At 35.4% G+C, this 20,262-nt stretch overlaps 2 protein-coding genes across 2 annotated transcripts in view; one reads left to right on the forward strand and one right to left on the reverse strand.

Moving 5' to 3' along the window:
• LOC131936667 (carboxypeptidase D) overlaps positions 1 to 7,632 on the forward strand; it is a 31,748-nt gene extending 24,116 nt beyond the window's left edge. Inside the window, exons 20-27 of the mRNA XM_059293703.1 lie at positions 470 to 605; positions 1,620 to 1,760; positions 1,949 to 2,005; positions 2,235 to 2,299; positions 3,181 to 3,312; positions 3,776 to 3,964; positions 5,055 to 5,160; positions 6,962 to 7,632. Of these exons, the coding sequence (XP_059149686.1) occupies positions 470 to 605; positions 1,620 to 1,760; positions 1,949 to 2,005; positions 2,235 to 2,299; positions 3,181 to 3,312; positions 3,776 to 3,964; positions 5,055 to 5,160; positions 6,962 to 7,233 (1,098 nt within the window). The 3' untranslated portion in view covers positions 7,234 to 7,632. The remainder of the gene's footprint in view (positions 1 to 469; positions 606 to 1,619; positions 1,761 to 1,948; positions 2,006 to 2,234; positions 2,300 to 3,180; positions 3,313 to 3,775; positions 3,965 to 5,054; positions 5,161 to 6,961) is intronic.
• A 5,955-nt stretch (positions 7,633 to 13,587) lies between these two features.
• On the reverse strand, positions 13,588 to 19,522 carry LOC131936664 (cathepsin Z-like). Its single transcript, XM_059293701.1, has 9 exons — positions 19,275 to 19,522; positions 18,255 to 18,376; positions 17,612 to 17,712; positions 16,851 to 16,974; positions 16,239 to 16,308; positions 15,612 to 15,692; positions 15,029 to 15,104; positions 14,488 to 14,574; positions 13,588 to 13,706 (listed from the first exon to the last, which is right to left on the reverse strand). The coding sequence occupies exons 1-9, from the start codon at positions 19,397 to 19,399 to the stop codon at positions 13,596 to 13,598; spliced, it is 897 nt and encodes a 298-aa protein (XP_059149684.1). The 5' UTR covers positions 19,400 to 19,522; the 3' UTR covers positions 13,588 to 13,595.
• Positions 19,523 to 20,262: the final 740 nt, after the last annotated feature.

Genomic DNA, 20,262 nt, shown 5'->3' on the forward strand with positions numbered 1-20,262 from the left:
TTTCTTGGATTTTTTTCTTGAGCGTGTTTAACAAGTAGTGGTTGTTGGCTAATGAAAGTAACAAGTATAAACAAAAGAACAACACAACCTCACTGTATATAGAATTCTTTTTATAGAGTATTTTGATAGGTTTAGCATTTTAAATAGTTTTTTAAGGATTTATTAAGACTAAATGTGTAGATAGGTATTGCAATTACAAAAGAGTAGCAAATAAAAGATTTAAAAATTCTCCATCTCCACTGATTTGCTGGTTAGACATTAACACTATATGTTATTTCACTTACATCTGCTTCTATTGCCTGTCTGCTAGAAGTCTGGTCCTTAACTGTTCCTAAAGTAGGAGATATATTGTTTGGGGGGGGGGATTAACTTAACATGAATATCATGTTTAGAACAGCTAGCATGTCATAGAAATAGTGTATTTTGCTTTAATCACTGTGTAACTCTTCTGTTTTTGTTTCCCATGTAGTTGCTACAGGAGATGGAGATTTTCATTATTCCAGCACTGAATGTGGATGGTGGTCGGCTGGCCATGCCCAGTGTCTGTGAGAAAGGGATGGGGCACAACAACTCTCTCAACTTTGACCTGGACACCAACTTCCTGGGTGAGCAGTTTACTGAAGGATTATGGGAGCAACACACTATTAGACATGTCAGACACATGCCCCCTCCCCCACCACTCTTCCCCCATTTCATCACAATTAGATGTTTATAAGACTTAAAAAGCACTGGGAGATGAGAAAGTCTCTTTATACAATTCTGTAAGAGATCATAACCCTTTCTTTCCCCCCCCCCCCCCCCCAAAGAACGCCAACCCCCTATATAGGCATATATATATATATATATATATATATATATATATATATATATATATATATATATATATATATATATATATATACAAATTTCAACAAGTGCCCCCCTCCCTACCTGAGAAAAAAGTCTGAAATAAACACTGTCAGGGACCATCAACACAGTAGAGTTCCAAAGTTTGTTATCAAATTGTTCTTGATAAAGTTTGTATGTTGTTCCAAATTTGAAAGGCACTTTGATGCTAAAGTTTTAATATTAGGAAAGTCTTAGTTGGGCTAATACTTATAAAACCCACCTGCCCTTATTTGACCTTGTCTTTAATGCTGTCATTTGCTGGGCAACTGGCCACATTTACTTCAATGGTATTTGCACCCAATGCTACATTTTCAGTTTGTTTTGAAATTTTTCTCATCCACCTCCTACAAACATTTAATCCGTGGACAAAAAGATCTCCGAGTGCCGGATGAGAGGACCTCACGGGCCGCATCTGGCAGCGGGCCGTAGTTTGGAGACCCCTGTCTTATACTAAATAGTCCAAAATAAAGCTTTTTAGATGCCAGAAATGAGTTTATTTTTTATATGTAGAAATGTATAGTTGTAGTGTAATGAGTGATGTAAGACAATTTTTTTTTAAATAAAGGGCATGACATTGATCAAATTTATTTTGTTTTTTGTTTAAAGATATTTTCAGCAATTAACTAATGTTGATTGCTGGAAATTTAAAATGTGAACATATATGATGTGTTTTTTGACATTTTATTATGCCTGTAGTTCATAATTGTAGTTGTTGATCTATCTATTCCCAGGTGTTGATGACTACAAAGGTGATGAAGAACAGCTTGAGACCAAGGCATTGAAGAAAGCCTTGTCAGATACAAACTCTCATATAGTTGTCAACCTGCGCAGTGGGAATAATGTGGTGGCCTATTTTGGACCAGCTGACCAAGGTACATTACAATGGGCAATAACCAACACTGTTAGGTCATGCGTTGTCAAAAAAAAATTAATTCATCTCTTCTTTTAATTTTGCAAATGTTTTTAACTTGTTTTCCTCATAACTTCCGTGTACTAAAAAAAAATTCTTTTATTTAATTTTACACATTTTTTAAAACTTGTTTTCATTTTACTCTTTTAGCATTGGCTGAGGCATTTGTTCACGGTGGTGGAGGGGAGACAACAAATCTTGGATGTGGTAAGATAACTCTATGGTTATACAGCAATAGAAGCTTTGTTTTATTATGTTTTATTATTCGTGAAAAACAAACAGGAAATGAATTTGAGTAGTATATTATTTGTTTTAATGCCTTATAAAGGTCAGTCAGAACTGAATATTTTCCATCGACTAATGACAGTAAAATAAATTTAATTTCTAAAAATAGATCACTGTTTTCATTATTTAACCTCCAACAATTTCTTCTCAGGTGAAAGTTTTAAATCTCCTATAGTAGAGTATGAAAAATACTTTTCCCACAAAGGAAGTCTAATGGTAAATTTGTACATATTTTATTCTAGATTTTGTAAAAAAATTATTCAATTGCTTGTTTTGATTTCTGTGTACTTTAGAGCAACCTATAGATTCATACATTGAAATATTTTTAGTAAACTGCTTGTAAGATTTGGTTTGTTTTAAACTTTAGAGTACCCACAAGGTCATACTTAAAAAGTTTTTACAAAATTTTAGTTTGCAATGTATTTTAGAGCTACCTACAAACCCATTATTGAAATATATTTATTCAGTTTAGGTGTTTTACATATTTTAGAATTACCTACAGTGTTATACATTAATTTATTTTTTACTAAGTTTGGTGTGTTTGGGTGTTTCCAAGATGATGGAAATAAAGATTATCAAATACATGAGAAATCCAGCTTTCCAATGATGCTAAATATATGACGGATATAAAACTTTTCATAGGGAGCTTGTAAGATTGGGAAAAATTGATTATTTTTTAATTAATAGGGTCATAAAAATGGTATTTTAAACAAATACATTTTTTTTTCTCATTAAAGTTATTATTTTCTTAATACAAAAATGGACAAAGTATCCAAAAGTACAAGAAACCCATCATGACGAAAAAAAAGGAATTTCTGATTTTTTTTTTTTTTTTTTTAGAGCGCATATTCCCTTAAGAGCTTCCTACAGACTCACACAGTGAAATATTTTTCATATTATCTTAGCCTGTTGTGTATTTTAGCGATACCTACAGACTCATACTAAGTTTTGTAGTGTTGCGTATTTTAGCGATACCTGCAGACTCACACAGTGTAATATTTATTTACTAAGTTTTGTTGTGTTGCGTATTTTAGCAATATCTACAGACTCACACTGAAATATTTATTTACTAAGTTTTGTTGTGTTGCGTATTTTAGCGATACCTCCACTGGAATGTTCATCGTGCTGCACTGGAGGTGTACACCAGCTGTTGCAGGTACCCAAGTGCTGACCAGCTGGTTGGTATCTGGACACACATGAAGCAGCCACTCATGTCCCTCATCAGAGAGGTGTGTTGATGTTTTCATAGCACAATGGTTTTATTATTGAAGTCAGTATTGCACCAGATTGGCTGAATACCAATTTTTTTCATAGCTCTTTTATCATGGTAATTATTTCAGCATTGAAGGCGTCAAGGATAGGTTGAATATTTTTGTTTTAATTTTATCAAAATGGTATTATCTTGAGGCCAGTAGTTTCTAAGTGAAGACAGCCTTAATGTCATTGTTTTTTGTGGTGATACAGTTGCTAGTATTTGAGGCACTTGCCTGTTTTTCTATCCAACTAATGTTGAGTACTAATTAGAGCTGGTTAAGCTCATTTTCTTAAGATTAAGCTAAAATTCTGACAATAGCTGGCTTTATTGTATCTAGCATACTCAAATGATAATTTAGATATTTTTTTTTTCTTTTCTTGATAGAACATATTTTAAATATTTGTTAATTCATCCTCAAATTCATGTACATCATGTAGTCACATAAAGGAGTGTATGGAACTGTGGTGGACAAAGAGAGCCAGAAACCTTTGTCTCAGGTGAGGATTACGGCAACCCCTTCAGGCTATGTGCAGTACACAGACAGTAAAGGCAGATTCATCTTCTACCTGCCAGGAGGGACCTACAAGTTTAAATCTGTTGTCAGCAGTTACCAGGATCAGGATACGGTAGGGATTTTGTTTTTATTTTTTTAATTTTTTTTTTTATTCAAATTTTATGCACACATTTTTTGCTTTAAAAAAAAAGTAAAGTTATCCTTTGAACCTTGGTCTGTGGAAGATGAAGTAGAGTTTATTTGATTCTGTGATCTCTGCATATTGAAGGATAGTGTGGTCAGCATTATGCCTTGCCACCTTTATTTATTCATTATGTGAGTCAGGTACCTCCCTATCAGAGCTAGGTGGACTCAGGGACGTTTGCAGACTCTAGCAGAATTTGAAAATTTCGGGTTAGCAGTTGTATGCTCTACCATTTGACCATACCGTTCCATTGTTAAGCATTATGTTATATTTTTGTTTTCAATTATTACAGGAGGTTGTGGTGCTGTTAGGTCCAAATGCTAAGGAAATTGGTATTGAGATGATCTATGGTCTGAACATACTGTCCCTTTGTTAAGCATTATGTTATATTTTTGTTTTCAATTATTACAGGAGGTGGTGGTGCTGTTAGGTCCAAATGCTAAGGAAATTGGTATTGAGATGATCTATGGTCTGAACATACTGTCCCTTTGTTAAGCATTATGTTATATTTTTGTTTTCAATTATTACAGGAGGTTGTGGTGCTGTTAGGTCCAAATGCTAAGGAAATTGGTATTGAGATGATCTATGGTCTGAACATACTGTCCCTGTGTTAAGCATTATGTTATAAATATTTTTGTTTTCAATTATTACAGGAGGTTGTGGTACTGTTAGGTCCAAATGCTAAGGAAATTGGTATTGAGATGATCTATGGTCTGAACATACTGTCCCTTTGTTAAGCATTATGTTATATTTTTGTTTTCAATTATTACAGGAGGTTGTGGTGCTGTTAGGTCCAAATGCTAAGGAAATTGGTATTGAGATGATCTATGGTCTGAACATACTGTCCCTGTGTTAAGCATTATGTTATAAATATTTTTGTTTTCAATTATTACAGGAGGTGGTGGTGCTGTTAGGTCCAAATGCTAAGGAAATTGGTATTGAGATGATCTATGGTCAGAACATACCGTCACATTGATAAGCATTATGTTATAAATATTTTTGTTTTCAATTATTACAGGAGGTGGTGGTGCTGTTAGGTCCAAATGCTAAGGAAATTGGTATTGAGATGATCACCAGTACTTGGATATTTGGATTGTCTCCCATGCTATCTGTTACAATTATAGGTAAGTGTTTGTCAGCCTCACAATTATAGGTATGTTTTTTTTATTAATTGTTTTTAAATTGATTTTAGGTAAGTTATAAAAATTAAATTAATAGATTTATTCTTTACTCATTACAAATGTTTATGTTCAGAGTATTTTACATGAGATTACTGATGTAATTATGGCTACTTAAAGTTATTTTTTTTATAATATTTTACTATAAATGAGCCCTTTTTGTGCTATTTGTACAGTAAAATATCAATTCTTAACTAGCAGATGAAGTAGATTTCATCTGTTTATACAAAAGGATGGTGAGTGGCTAGATGCTCAGCTATCTTTAATTATACTGAGCTAGCCAGGTTTGCATCAGATCTGAGTAGACTCTGAGACGATCTATAAAATAATTTTCACTCTCTATCACTTGAACCATGCCATCCCGTACTTACTGCTAAGTTTAGCATTATCTTCTGTAACCTGAGACATAAGGTCAAACAGTGGAGAAATAATCTTTTAGCTAGTTGTAGTTTTTCAAATATTTCATCACTGCCCTAGAATTAGAAATAATTAAAATAATTAATCCTCATCATCTTTTGCGTTCGTATCCAAGACATATGAGGTTGCCACAAAAAGCTCACCCAAACATTTTCTGGTAGTCACTAAAGACAGTTCTGCATCAGCCAGCTGTTTCCCCACCATGCACCTCCATGTCTTTCTTGGGCTTCCGTTTTCTTTTTTCCTAGAGTCATCCAGTTTACCGCATTTCTGCTTTATCATCGGGGTTCATTCTCAAGACATTCCCTTTCCAGCGATTTTTTTTTTTATTATTTCAGAAAGGCCTCCATTTCCATCTCTTCTTATAGTTTATCATTGAAGATGGTGTTAGGCCAGTGATGCTTTTTCTTCTTCACAGGCACCTAGTTTGGAAAGAGTCCAGCAGTGGCGGAACTAGAAAAAAGGGCCACCCCGCAAAAAAATGTTTTAGCCCCCCCCCCTTCCTATATATATATATATATATATATATATATATATATATATATATATATATATATATATATAGGCCTATATATATATATATATATATATATATATATATATATATATATATATATATATATATATATATATATATATATATATATATATATATATATATATATATATATTCAAACAAAATATGAATATAGGATACTCATTTGTGGCCTGTTCGGGTTTTGAAAAAAAAAATGTTTTTTTTTCCAATTAAACAAATTACTACATCATGTCATGTGTGGAAGTGTTTAAGTGTGTTTTGGGAAAATCAGTTTTACATTATTTTTGCTGTGAGTCCTCTCAACTTCTAATGTTTCTAGTGTCTCATGTTATGATTATTTTATGTTTTTTTTTTGTATTTATAATATTAATTTTAAATACATTTCATATTTATACAATGTCATTCTTTAGTAAGTACTTTCTATAAAAATAATTAAGAGAAGTAATTGCTTTTTAATTTGTTTAGTACAAATCTATTAAAATGAGCTTATGAGCACCCCTTTGACTATTTTAAAAAGGGAAATAAGTCATTGAAGTGGTTTGAACGTTTGCTTATCTTTGCTAAGTTTAATCAATAAGGAGAAAGAGGACTCGGCTTTCACAGTGGTTAAAAACAAAGGGAAAAAGAATATGACTGTGGGCCCCTAAATAGCGTGCCCCCCCCCCCCCCCCCCCGTATTGCGGGGTCTGGCGGTACTGTAGTTCCGCCTCTGGAGTCCAGTGGTGCTGGTAAAATACTAAATACTACAATAACAATAAAAATAATATTTTTTTATTTCCTCTCCTCCCCCAGGTTGTGTAGTCTTGCTGATCCTGATCTTCATCACTGCCGTCATGTGCCTGAAGAAAACAGGCCGCATGCAGTACGACAGCCTGGGCTTCCAACAGCTCCAGGACCACGACGAGGACGACGACAGCGACGACCTGACTGACATAGCCCACGACAACAACGCCTACAAGATGAAGGAACAGAACAACCACAAGGTGCTGGAGGAGTACCACGATCAGGCATCCGACGAGGACGAAGAGGATAGTTTGTTTGATAAAGGCCAGTTGATAAAATAATGTTAGGAAACTTTTTAGTGTAGATTCTTGTTGGTGGTAATTTCCTCTACACTGTTGCTAATTTTGAGATTATTATTATTTTTTCGTATTGCTGTTTAAAAAACGATATATAAGCTATTGAAATTTTTAACATACTGTTTATAGTTAAATTCCAAGTGATCTCAAGCAGTGGCTTAGGCAAAGGGTGGGGGGTTGTTTGAAGGGGTTGAAACCCTCCTCCCCCAAGTACAAATAAAATGATAGCTGTTTTACATTAACTTACAGATAATGCCATTGGTACACCCATTTTGTTATTACTTTCAATTTCAGTATTTTGAATGTTAAAAAAAAAATAACAATCTTAAAATGGTCATTGAATATGTTTAAATATATATATATAGTAAAAACCGGGTTTTTAAACCACTCACTTCCTTCCACCCCCGAACCTGCCTCTATGCCACCAATCTCAAATAACTTGAACAGCTGAAAGATAAATTTTAAACCATTTTTATTTTTTAAAATTCTTTAAATAGGAATAATTTTACTCCAGTTGAAAATGTTAGTTAGCCTATTTAATGACACCACTGGATAAATTGGTTTTCTGTTAAAATAATTACTATGCAATTTTTTTTCTTACTCTCTATATTACTTAACAATAAAATGTTTCATCAAAGAGAATTAACGCTTATTAATTCTTCAATAATTATTTGTCAGTATTTTTAAAAACTGAACCTAAGTATAGAAACAATTGTTTTTTTTAACAAAACTTATGTTAACTGTTTTGGAATGTGAATTAATGACCAGTTTTTATATTTAGCCAGTTTGTTTTTAATCTAATCCAATATTTTTCTAGCAGTAAAACAAATGATTACATTATATTAAATAATAAATAATTTTTATTGTGATAAAATAAAATATAGCTCATGAATTATTCCCAAACATTTACAGACTTTTAGCTCAAAATATTACATGCATAACAAATGCAAACTTTCAAATGTAAATACTTGAATGTGATATTTTATTCTCATATATATAAACATTACTTAAATATGTCATGATTATAAAATAATATAATGGGGTAACTTTACTAACCATGAAACATATCCATCAGATTCTAGTGAAAAAGTCAAAGCAAATTTGTGACAATCATGAAGCTTGTTCATAGCTTATTAGATAGAAAATTCTGTCAAAATATTTTTTTAGAAATATGACATTCAGGAAACTTGTAAATGGCATATTCTTAAAGATTCCAGTGAAAAGTTGTTTTTTTTTAAATGTATGTTGTTCTAGAGGCTTGAGGTTGATTTAATTCAAGTAGCAACAAGCATTATTTTTTTATATCAGCTAAATAACTGGGACCAGGCTTATGTAAGGGATCTAAACATTCCTCGCTTGTAAAAAAAAATTTTTATTGCATTATATTCTGTAGCACTTACATAAATTGTTGTCATTAATAAAAAATTTCTGTAAATGTATAAATCAGGATATGCAGAAACATGAGACAAAATTTCACCCAATTTAGGATCTGAATGTTTCAGTAAATAATCTTGCTTTAATCAAATCAGTATTTTTTTTTAAACAAAAATACAACTTTTAAAACGTTGCAATCAAATTTTTTATTTTGAGGAGACAGTGGTTGGAATGTTCTTTGTAATATTTGTATTTCAGCATAGTAGATTGGTATCACACTTAAAAGGTACATTTGTTTTTGTATTATTCAAAGCTGAGCTTTAGCAATAAATAACATACTTTGGTGGCTGTTTTATGCTTATAACTCTATTGAATGTAAATTATGTTGAGATTTTTAACAATGAAAATGGTCATTATGATAAAGGTAGATGCATATAAGAAATGTTAAAGTTGTTTCTTTTTTTAAAGGAAAAGGCATAATTAAACAGATTTTTTTTACTTAATTAATAGTGAATTAGTGTTGTTTTAAATTTCCAACTGTACTGATTAATATTTTTGTAAATTAAATATGTACATATATTGCAGGCACTTTATTATAATGGTAGAAATTATTCATAATGTTTTTATTAAGTTTGTTTTACAATACTTTTGATCAATTCATCATTTTATTTTGGTTATGTCCCTTGATAGCTCTCAACCCTGTGAACTAAAGCATATTGTGCATAAAGGTCACATTCCAGATTTTTTTCTCTACACCATCCTAAAACTGCATCTTATTATTTTTTTTTAAATTCCAGTTTACTTGTGCCATAATATGGTTCGACTGAAACTCTTTTTACATCCTCAGTCACTAATCTTAAAAACTGGAATTTTTTAAAAATGTGATGAATTGAAACAATCTGCTTGAACTTTTGACTAGTGTAAATCTGAATATCCAGAAATAGTAGTGGGTCACTCTATAATATCTGTATTGACAAACATTGCTGAAATGTGCTTTTGGCCATGCATGAAATTCAACTACTTTAAAGCTAACACAGTAGGCATTACTTAACTTGCTAAAATTTCATTTGCGTATTTACTTGCTACATTTTTTTGCTAATTATTCTTATATTTAGTTTTAATTAAGTTTTAACTTAATTTTTATAAATAATATATTTTGTTATTAAGGTTTACTAATTGCTTTCTGCCTTCACTTTTATTTTACTTAATTATTAAATTCTGCCTATTTTAAATTTTAAAATAATTCTATTAAAGATAAGGTTACAACAAATCATCAGTAGTTTAGGTGTTGAAATTGAGCAAATATATTTAAGTAAAAATGTTTCAATTGTGTATGGATTTTCATTGTGATATAGAAAATCAATGGAAGCAATTATTTTGAAAACATTTTCTTGAAAGCATTTGTTTAATTCCTTTTTATTTTCCGAATTAACTACGACAAGATCACGATTTCCGTTAAAGATTTCTTCAAACATATATTTGTTTCCTAAGCATTATGTTAATGTACATTACTTATGAATGCCTTAAACCGTAGGTTTGTCAATAATAACTTTTTTTTAAAGTCCAATATTTTTACCTTGTACTTGTAATGTTAATAACCACTAGCATTTCTAATGTTTCATAGAATAAAAATATTGTTACTAACATATAACTTACATATTTTAAAGTTTAAAATGTATTTGAGTTTGGAGATTGAAAAGCTGACTTTTTGTCGCAAACATAATTGTTTATATATGTTGGGTAAAATGAAAGATTCAAAATTTTAGCTTTAAACTGAAAGGTTTTATTTCACCCTAACATTAACAACATACTAAATATTGTTTGTAAATATACTAGGTTAATTTTACAGGGGAGATAACATTCTAATTTAGGATTCAATGAAGGTTTTTAGAGTTAACTGCTCTTAAACTTAATACTAAAAACAAGATTTTTAAAATATTTACCAAACAGAATTGTTTCGCTAAATGTTCAGTTACATTTTTTAGAGGAGGGGGTTCTATTTGTAACTATGATAATGGTTGTATATCTTTTTCATTATTAGTAATATTATTACTAATAATAATTATTGTACTCTATATTTCAGTTAAAAGAATATTATGCTAAAAAGATTATTATTTAGCATTATTTTGATAGAAGCTAAAACTTACATTTAGACTGTGTACCAGTAATCAACATGTTTAACTCACTAACAGCCACTGTTAGTTTGCTTTAAATTATCTCATGTTAAAAAACTTTACATTTTTGTGTGACGATTGATCCCCTATTCATAAAACTATTTTACTCAAGTTTTGTGAGGTGAACTTCCATTATTCCCAAGTGTCAGTGATTTATTTTGTCCACACTGGGTCATGTTATGATATATTTGACATTGACTGATTGTGTAGCTTCACCCAGGATTAGATATTCATTCCCTCCCCACCCCTTATTCCCCCCCCCCCCACACACACACACATCTTCCATTCCAACCCTATCCCTTATATCTATAACACCCACCTCCCTTTTTGTTTTCATTGTATTTTCAGAATATTTTGCTTGGGGAGGGTGAGGGTGGATGGCAAGAATAAGAGTGTTTCTATTTTTATCCAGGGGTTGGGACATGCCTGAAAGAAACACTGCACCCTTCCCCCTCCACACACATTCCCCTCCGCCTATTCCTTATCCAGCCCTTATATTCAATACACCACCCCCCTCCCCCCACACATTCCTTTCTGCCTCTACATGCACATTACCCCTCCTATTCCTAATCCAGCCCTTATATTCAATACACCCCCCCTCCCCAGCATTCCCACCCATATTTCCAGTATACACACTTGCTCAGTATATTGAGGTAGATGTTTTTTTCAAAGATAAACTTCAATCACTACACACATGAAGAATGTTCTTCATTAACAGTACCTTAAATAAAATTACTTTGGTCCAATATAATATTCTTTGAAGCAGTAAACACCAAAGACTGTTGTTCTTGTTTGAGGATAAAGCTCAACATATATGTGGGATGACTCAATCATGGCTCAATGTGTTTGTTCCATCTTCCATGTGTTTCATTGACATAACTATGCATCTTATCTCCCTTAGGGTACAATCAGGTTTACTCTGTTTGCCTTTATACAAGGGACAGCACTCACTATTTACATGCATATTTATGAAAATATTGTTTCACCTGGGGCTAAATGCCCCCCTTAATTGACCTCCTCCCCTAGTTACGCCATTTAGATATTTCTCAGTGTTGTTGAGATTTTGAAGTTCCTGTTGTTTAGAGAAGTGTGATGTTAAAATAGCTTGTGTCGCCTTGGCTAGAGAGTTCTAGATAAGGTCAGGTGACCTAAAGTGTTGTTGACCAATTTTCTTCTTCTTCCATTAATTAGTTGTTTAAACCCGCAAGGCTATTGACATGTAGATTGCCTTTATCCTCTCTGTTGTTTGAAAACGCCAAGCATTAAATTTGCATTTATTTGATCCGTTGTCATGATCCATGATAGGGATTTTTAAACACATAATTTTAATCTTGATATATACAGCGATATTTTTATGTGTTTGAGTAAAAACAGATCAAGTCTAGAAAAATAAAAGCACTAAAATGTAGCACCGATCAGGTTGGTTAATTAAGAAAGGGAAACTGATTAAGAACTGTGGTGATGGGCAGATGTGTCGTGAGGTGGGGGATGCGGACTGCACCGGGTGATGCCATTTAGAGGGTGACACCAAGTTTAAAAAATTGCAAATGGGGCGGGGGGAGGGGGGGGATGACACAAAGAGAAGCCGCACCGGTGGCACCTGACCTTGTGGCGGGTGTACCCTAACACTGTACCCTAACACGTACTGTGCAACTATACAATTTGAGTTTCACTTATGAAATCTTTAGATAATAGTCTTTTAACCTATTGAAAATGTAAAATGGTTTTTTCATTATTTTTAATCTAGTTTTACTTTAAAAATTTCAGCTAGTCTTTTGTTTTGACTGTAGGGGCCATTCCTGATCTGAGAATGGGATTAAAGTTTTTGCCTTACAACTTTAATATTGCTAGCTTTAATTTTATTTACTATTTATGACTAATTTGTAAAGAAAAATGTAATTAATAATTTTTTTGTATTCTATAACTATTACTATTTGAACATTTGATTATTGCCCTTTGAAAATTGTTATTGCCCTTTAACAATTTATTTTTGCCCTTTGTTGTGCAGCTCTAGAGCAAGTTGTTTATAAATAATTTGCCAGATAAATTTTTCTTTTAATTAGCTTTTCTCTAACATTGTACTTTGGTTCTTTTGGTTTTATTTTTTTTCTCTGTACATTGCTGTTTAATTTCTTGGTTCTGTGTAGCCTACTAATTAACAACAAAATAAACTTGATCATAATGGCCAGTGTTTTGGTTGATAATATGACTTTCAGTATTGGTCATGGGTAGAGATTTTTAAATTTAAATATAAAAAAAAATATTCATAAAAAACGTTTATATTAAAAGTTGTTTTTTTTTTTGTAATTATGCACTAAAAAGTAGAAAATAAATTATTTTCTTTAAATATTTGATAATACACTACCAGTCAAAAAACTATAAAGAAAAGCGTGGGTCACTTAAGTATTAAGTATCTATTGGATACCTTTACTAATGTTTAGGAAGAGGCCCACCCACGCTTTTCTTTATAGTTATTTAATGGTAGTGTATTATTAAATATTTAAAGAAAATAATTTATTTTCTACTTTTTAGTAGTACCTCATGAAGACATATTGTACAACAACAACACAATATTTTTTGTAAACCCATGCATACAAGTTATATAAGCACAGTTTTACACTCACTGCAAAAGATTGCCAGTACCCCATTGCATAACACCTTTTTTTTCACCATTTTTTTTTTTTTTTAACACGGCAAAAAAAAAATTTAAAATAATAAACACACATAAATGACACCTAAACGAATTTTAATAAAATGTATTCGTTTTGATAACATTTAACATTGCCAGGTATTTTGTGTTTACACAATGACGTCACCGTAAGCGCAGTTGCTCTCTATTGCCAGGTTGTAGTTGTTGCCCTGGCCGTTCTTGTAGGTGCTGGTGACGATCCTGAACCAACCGTTCTCACCCTGGTAAAAAACAAAAAGTTTTCAGGTCTAATTTTAACAAAATATTTTGGGAGAGGGGCGCTAGTGCTGAGCTCTGGTGGATCGACGTTCCTTAGAGGAAATAATTATGATGCGGGCTGGGAAAGATTTTACTAATTTGGTACGAAGGTGTCACAACCAAAGGCGTAGCGAGGGGGTGGGGGCGGGGGGTGTGGACCGCACCGGATGACACCATTCAGGGGGTGACACCAAGGCAAAAACTTGAAGGGGGGGGGAGTGCAAATCGTAATTTTGAAAGTTTGTCCCTGGGAAGGGTCGCTATACCATTAAGTGCCGCACCAGGTGACACCCGACCTCGCTACGCCACTGGTCACAACAAAGGAGTGGGGCTGGTGGACGTCACAACAGCTTCGTTGACCGACTTACCCATGGAGTCCCCCAGGAGTTGCGGACTACCCAGTATTCAATGCCGTCACTCACACCCCACCCGCAATCACAACAGCTTCGTTGACCGACTTACCCATGGAGTCCCCCAGGAGTTGCGGACTACCCAGTATTCAATGCCGTCACTCACACCCCACCCGCAATCACAACAGCTTCGTTGACCGACTTACCCATGGAGTCCCCCAGGAGTTGCGGACTACCCAGTATTCAATGCCGTCACTCACACCCCACCCGCAATCACAACAGCTTCGTTGACCGACTTACCCATGGCGTCCCCCAGGAGTTGCGGACTACCCAGTATTCAATGCCGTCACTCACACCCCACCCGCAATCACAACAGCTTCGTTGACCGACTTACCCATGGCGTCCCCCAGGAGTTGCGGACTACCCAGTATTCAATGCCGTCACTCACACCCCATCCGCTGATGGCTACCACGTGGTTCTCCTGTAGTCAAACAACCACCATGTTCGTTAATACTTCACCATTTAAACTGTTTTATAACCACATTATATATATATATATATATATATATATATATGTGTGTGTGTGTGTGTGTTTTGCTATTGCGGTGTCCATACTGGTTCCTAGAAAAACGCGCAACGGAAAACTGCGCAAACAGAAAATTGCGCAAATACAAACTAATTATACTAATTCACTTTAATTTTATCATATTTCGAGGAAATATGTTTTATCACGCAACAATGTACAAGTACTCACTCTATGTTAATGTCTAAAAAAAAGTTCTATTTAAGAAAACAAAAAATGCCCTGCCCACTTTTTTTGTGCGCAGTTTTCCGTTGGGCATCTCTCCGGTCACCGTCCGCACCACGGTAATTATGTTCCGTCATTTTTTTATTTTATTTTTTGTAAAACCATGTAGGCAGCTGCAATACTTTACCAGGGGAGCGGGATTGTATTCCTGATAGATTCCTCCCGTGTAGTTGTGGAGAAGTTCAGTGGCGTCGATACCACAGCTGAATAAGATAGAGATTCATTGATCAAATGCAAGCGGAGTAAGAATTTAAGGTTATTTTACGGTGTGACTCTGTGACTCAAGTTTCATTGTTTTAAGGCATCTCTCCACTCCGCCCCAGAGGGGGGGGGGGGGGGGCGTGGGTACATGTCCTTGGACTCCGACCCTCGGGACGCCAAAATTAAAAGCTCATTTTAGCTGCAGTTTTGAATTATAAATATAAAAAATATATAGTGGGGGGGGGGGGGGGGCAGCAGGTTCAAGTACTCTCCCTCCCCCCCCCCCCCCGGGAGATAATTGAAAAAAAATCCCACTAACATTTTAGGGGGTTGGGTGGGTTGCTGTCTTTTGTCGATTTATTTTGCGGAGCGAAATTCGTCTAAAATACTAAAAATAGAGCGTGCTACTTTTTAAGGACGAACAAAATCTTAATCATTTCAATTCTCAGCTAATGTATTCCTTGTGTTTATGACGGTACCTAATATTTCATTGGTAAGCTAGCACAAACCTGACTGGTCCGTTCTTGTAAACTTCCGCCATGATCTGGTCCCGTCCACGGAGACTACCATAGTCACCCACTTTAGTTAAGCTGGAGTGAGAGAATGTTTTTTTTTTCTTTATTTTACTACATCATGGTAAATACAAGTTTAAAAGAAAACAAGTTTAAACAATAACAAATATGTTTCGGTATATGTTTAGTGAAGTAGTTAGCACATTTTAAAATGACGATAAGCATATTTGAACGCGATGATCGGCGTATTTGAATGAGGTGATTATAATATTTGAATGAGGTGATTAGCATATTTGAATGAGGTGATTAGCATATTTGAATGATATGATTAGCATATTCGAATGAGGTAATTAGCATATTTGAATGAGGTGATTAGCATAATGAATGAGGTGGCTAGCAATATCATATTTAAATTAGGTGATTAACATGTTTTAATGGGGTGATTAGCATATTTGAATGAGGTAATTAGCATATTTTAATAAGGATATTTAGCATATTTTAATGACGGTAAGCATATTTGACTGAGGTGCGTAGCATATTTGAATGAGGTGATTAGCATATATAAATAAGATGATTAGCATGTTTTAATGGGTGATCAGCTTATTAGAATGCACATGCACGAACCTGTACTGCTGGAGACTGGCGCACTCCCCAAAGGTTGTACACGTCCCACATTTGTTGAAGTCTGTACAGTCTGGGGGTCAAGATGGGTGGGTGGGTTAGTGTGGGTGGGTGGGTTAATGTAGTTGGGAGGGTTACGATGGTTGAGAGGGTGAAGATGGGTGGGTAGGTAGGTCAACGTGGGTGGGTGGGTCAATATTGGTGGAAGGATTAAGGTGAGTGAATGCGTTTTCAAAGATTGGCAAATCATTATGGATGTATAGGATAAAGGGAATGTATGGGTCAATATCATTTATATAAAAAATGCATAATTTAATGATTGGTTCTCCCCCCCCCCCCCCCACCAGCCCCACCAGGAGAAAAATATATGAAAGACTTCCCGAGGGTGGTGATGTGCAAAGGGGTGGGGGGGGGGGGGTTGACGGACGTTACCTATGGAGTGCAGTGTGTGTACCTTGGTTCTTTGCTTGGAAGTTGTTGTGATGTGTAAGGGGAGGGGGAGGGGGGGGGGGGTAGACGGACTTTACCTATGCAGGGAAGTGTGTGTTTACCTTGGTTCTTGGCTTGGTAGTTGTTGATGTGTAAGGTGAGGGGAGGGGGATGACGGACGTTTACCTTGATTCTTGGCTTGGTAGTTGTTGCACGTCTCGCTGGGGATGCCGTGGTCGTGGGCGTATTTCCACACCAGGTCGTCAGACCCGCCGTTACAACTTCCGGCTTTGCCACAGTCAATCACGTGCTATCGAAAAATAAAAATAGAAATTACTTGATTTGAAAAAAAAAATAATTGGGGGTCGGCGTGGTCGAGTCGGTTAAGCTCAGAGAAGCTAAACAGAAAAGTCTTGAGTTCGAATCCTCTGGCAGATGAGGCTCGACAGCTGGGGACAACAATCGTTCTAGGAGAGACAACTCCAAAATCAAACAAATACTGTCTTGTAGTTTGTTCTTGGTTGGGCAAAGGCTACAGAAGCAAATGTAAAAAGAAAAGCAGGCTGAAATCGGAGTCAACAGCCTATATGGAGCATAATCAGTTGACACGTAATACTTAGTAGTGTTGGATGTAATCCCAGTATTAAAAATTACGAACTAAGAAGAAGAAAGAAAAAAAAATTGATTTGACAATGTTGTGTAACTGTCACACGCAAGGGTCACAAAGACCTATCTAAACATAGACTCCATACAAACATCAAAGATCACAAACGCTTATCTAAAAATAGGCTTTAAAGCTCACAAAGACCTACCTGAACATGGATTTAACCGTGACATTGAAGGTCCCAAAGACCTAGCTGAACATGGATTTACCCGTGCCACTAAAGGCCACAAAGACCTACATGAACATGGGTATAACCGTGCCACTGAAGGTCACAAAGACCTACCTGTACAGAGAGATATGCTGAAGGCCAGGCCGCCTTACGTTTGATGTTCAGTCTGTCTGCCAGAGCGCTGGTAGCAGCCATACACCAGCAGGAGCCACAGTCTGGTGAGATGGGGGAAGATGGTTGAAATAATTACATCAGGTATTTAGTGACGCGGTATGAAAGTTGTACAATAGACGGTTAAAACATTGAGATTAATTAAATACTGAAATATTTTTTTTCGTTTTTCTAATTGTTTAAAAATTTATTTTCTTATGATTTAAAAAAAAATATGTCAGAATAGAGGTAGGTGGTTTAGGGGGAGGGAAGGATGTTATTGAAACTAGCTCAGAATCAAGTTAACTGTGAAGCTCTTGCAGAACTCTGAAGGGCGTGGGGGGGGGGGGGGGGGGGGCGAGGACGTATTGGATGCCAGCTGGAGAAACTAGTCCCGGATTAAATTATCTGGGCAGTTCCTGTACAACGAGGGGGGGGGGGGCGGGGATGGACTCAGGGGATGTTAGTTGTAGAAACTAGTCCCGGATTAAACTTGTCTAGTCCGTTCTTGTCGACGGCCCAAGTTCCGAGTGAGCTGACAATGTAACTATCCCAGTGGGGGTGGGTGAGCAGTGTCTGCACGCGCAAGAGGCGTAGCGGTGCTTACATTGTGGGATGTGCTGGTTCCTGGTGGTGCTGACGTAGTTGGTGCCGTTGACGTTACGCCAGTCCCACTGGGTGGGGAGGGACGCTAAGACTTCTGGGTACTCCCATGGCCTCTTGTAGTTCCTGAGGAAAGCACGTGCTAGATGTTATCAAAACTTTTGCAAAATTTCTGAAACAACTCTAGCTTTAAAATCTCAAATATTTCACTGTGTGCAGTCAACTATTAAATTAAGCTAAAGCTATGTTGCTTTGTTTTTTCCTTTATGGCATTAGTCTCATTTGGCAAACGTCTCTTCGGCATTTGTTCGTTTCGGACAAAAATCTCTTCGGACATTTGTCGTTTTTTGGCAAACGTTAATTTAGCAAAAGATCTTCGGGTAAGTGTCGAGCTAACGTCGCTCTTATTATCACTTTTCAACGAATGACATTATAGAACCCTTAGATTGTACAGGTTGCTTGTTAAGAAAAAGGACGTGGTTAAGCTTGGTCTTCCACGTATGCATACAAAATCGGGTGCAGTGTTTCTTCCAGACTTTTTTTTCAGGGGGGGGAGGGGGCGGACACTAGTAAAAGTGTATGTTTACTATATAAAATCCATCTCGTTCGGGGGACGGTAGACTTTCTTCGGTTTCCCCCCCCCCCCCCCCCCGAAGAGATGCCTGGAAGAAACTCTGATCGGGTGTGCAAAAAAAAAAAATAATTAAAAGTGCTGTGATCCTAACCAGTTTCCGATAATGTCTCAATAATGGAATCTTCATTTAATTATAGGTGTTGGGTTATTGTCAGTAAAATAAAAGCTAATGTCATTCAATGTAAGCTATTAATTTGAATGTTATCCCTATCTCTATCCATAACCCTATCCATATCCCTAATCCTATCACTAGCCCTAGGTGGAACCCTAACAGCGTCACCCTAACACAAATCTGGTACGACAAAATTACTAACTACCTAACACATTCTTGAAAAGTCCATTTGTCGGACACTAGTGCGACTAAATAAAAATTCGCAACAAAATACTTACTTGACACCGATATTTATCCCTCTCTCAAACTTGGTGTTCAAGCACGCCTCAAACCTTGCTCCTTCAACGTACACCAAAATGGCCGCGGTAACCAAGGCAACAACGCCAACCACTTTCAGAAACATGATGCGGCTTCTCTCCCTCTTCAACTTATTATGTCTGCTTGACAAGCCTAACTAAAATCACCAACTTCTGAACACACTCACAACACAGGAGCAATTTGATCGGCTATCACGAGTTGTAATCACACGGCTAAGTCACGAGACGTGTGCTAGTTGTTTTAATTCACTCACCTGACACATTGGACTTATCTAATCAGCTTAATAACACTTAATGTGATTATACGATTGTCTATCTGGGTGAACACTCGGGTATTTAGATTGGTGAATAATACAGGTCGAAGTGTGGTTAACGATATCGGTCATTTAATGGTTTTGGCTGTTGTTGCAAATACGCAGTTATGTAAATTCTCAGGTATTTAGATTGGTGAATAATACAGGTCAAAGTGTGGTTAACGATATCGATATTTTAATTATTGTGGTGATTGTTGCATAAACGCAGTTATGGAAACTCTCGGGTATTTAGAATGATGAATAATACAGGTCAAAGAAGTATAATATCGTTCTTTTAATGGTTGTGGCTTTTGTTGCATGTACTCTGTTATGGGGATCAATATCAAGAAATAAAATAAAACATGTACTAAGGGTATCGGGGTAAGGGATTGGGGACAGAGGGGCATTAGACACATTTTATAATCGGGTTTATTTGAATAGGTTACAATAATTTTTTATGTATGAAATTTAATTGAAATTTTAAAATTTAAAAATGATGAAACAATACATGCTGCTAAAGCTACGCTTGTAGATATCGTCAGCTAAGTTTGTTTTGTTTTTTACAAGAAAGTGGAATGTTTTCATGTAAGATTTTACATTTTTTATGTGAATGTAACTTAAATCTTTCAATCCCATCCTTTCTTTTTTGTGTGTAG

Source organism: Physella acuta, unplaced genomic scaffold (assembly GCF_028476545.2).
Source record: "Physella acuta isolate Inbredline_101_S28 unplaced genomic scaffold, ASM2847654v3 ptg000183l, whole genome shotgun sequence".
NCBI lineage: Eukaryota > Metazoa > Mollusca > Gastropoda > Physidae > Physella > Physella acuta.